We start from the raw sequence: 281 nt of genomic DNA on the forward strand, positions 1-281 counted from the left end.
TTGAGTGCGCGTGTGTGTGTGTGTGTGTGTGTGTGTGTGTGTGTGTGTACCCCTCCGTATGCGCCCACAGCAGGTTTGGCCCCAGAACAATCGCAATGTTTCCTGGCGTCATTTTATTGTAATCCTGATACTCGTTCAGCTTGGCAAGAAATTTTATCAAATACCTGGAAATCAAACAAGATAAAAAAAAAAGTTAAATAAGTTTAATGCTAAATGAAATGTTCATTGAAATGTTTAATTAAAGGGATAGTTCACCCAAGAATGAAAATGTGATGTTTATC

General features: G+C 38.1%; 1 protein-coding gene across 1 annotated transcript in view; it reads right to left on the reverse strand.

Annotated features, from left to right (window-relative positions):
- The window catches only part of LOC107716428 (rho GTPase-activating protein 44-like), a 17,063-nt gene extending 16,902 nt beyond the window's left edge, over positions 1–161 (reverse strand). Inside the window, exon 1 of the mRNA XM_016522882.1 lies at positions 51–161. Coding sequence (XP_016378368.1) covers positions 51–112 — 62 coding nt within the window. The 5' untranslated portion in view covers positions 113–161. The remainder of the gene's footprint in view (positions 1–50) is intronic.
- Positions 162–281: the final 120 nt, after the last annotated feature.

This window comes from Sinocyclocheilus rhinocerous, unplaced genomic scaffold, assembly GCF_001515625.1.
Source record: "Sinocyclocheilus rhinocerous isolate Xijiao unplaced genomic scaffold, SAMN03320098_v1.1 scaffold3237, whole genome shotgun sequence".
Lineage (NCBI taxonomy): Eukaryota > Metazoa > Chordata > Actinopteri > Cypriniformes > Cyprinidae > Sinocyclocheilus > Sinocyclocheilus rhinocerous.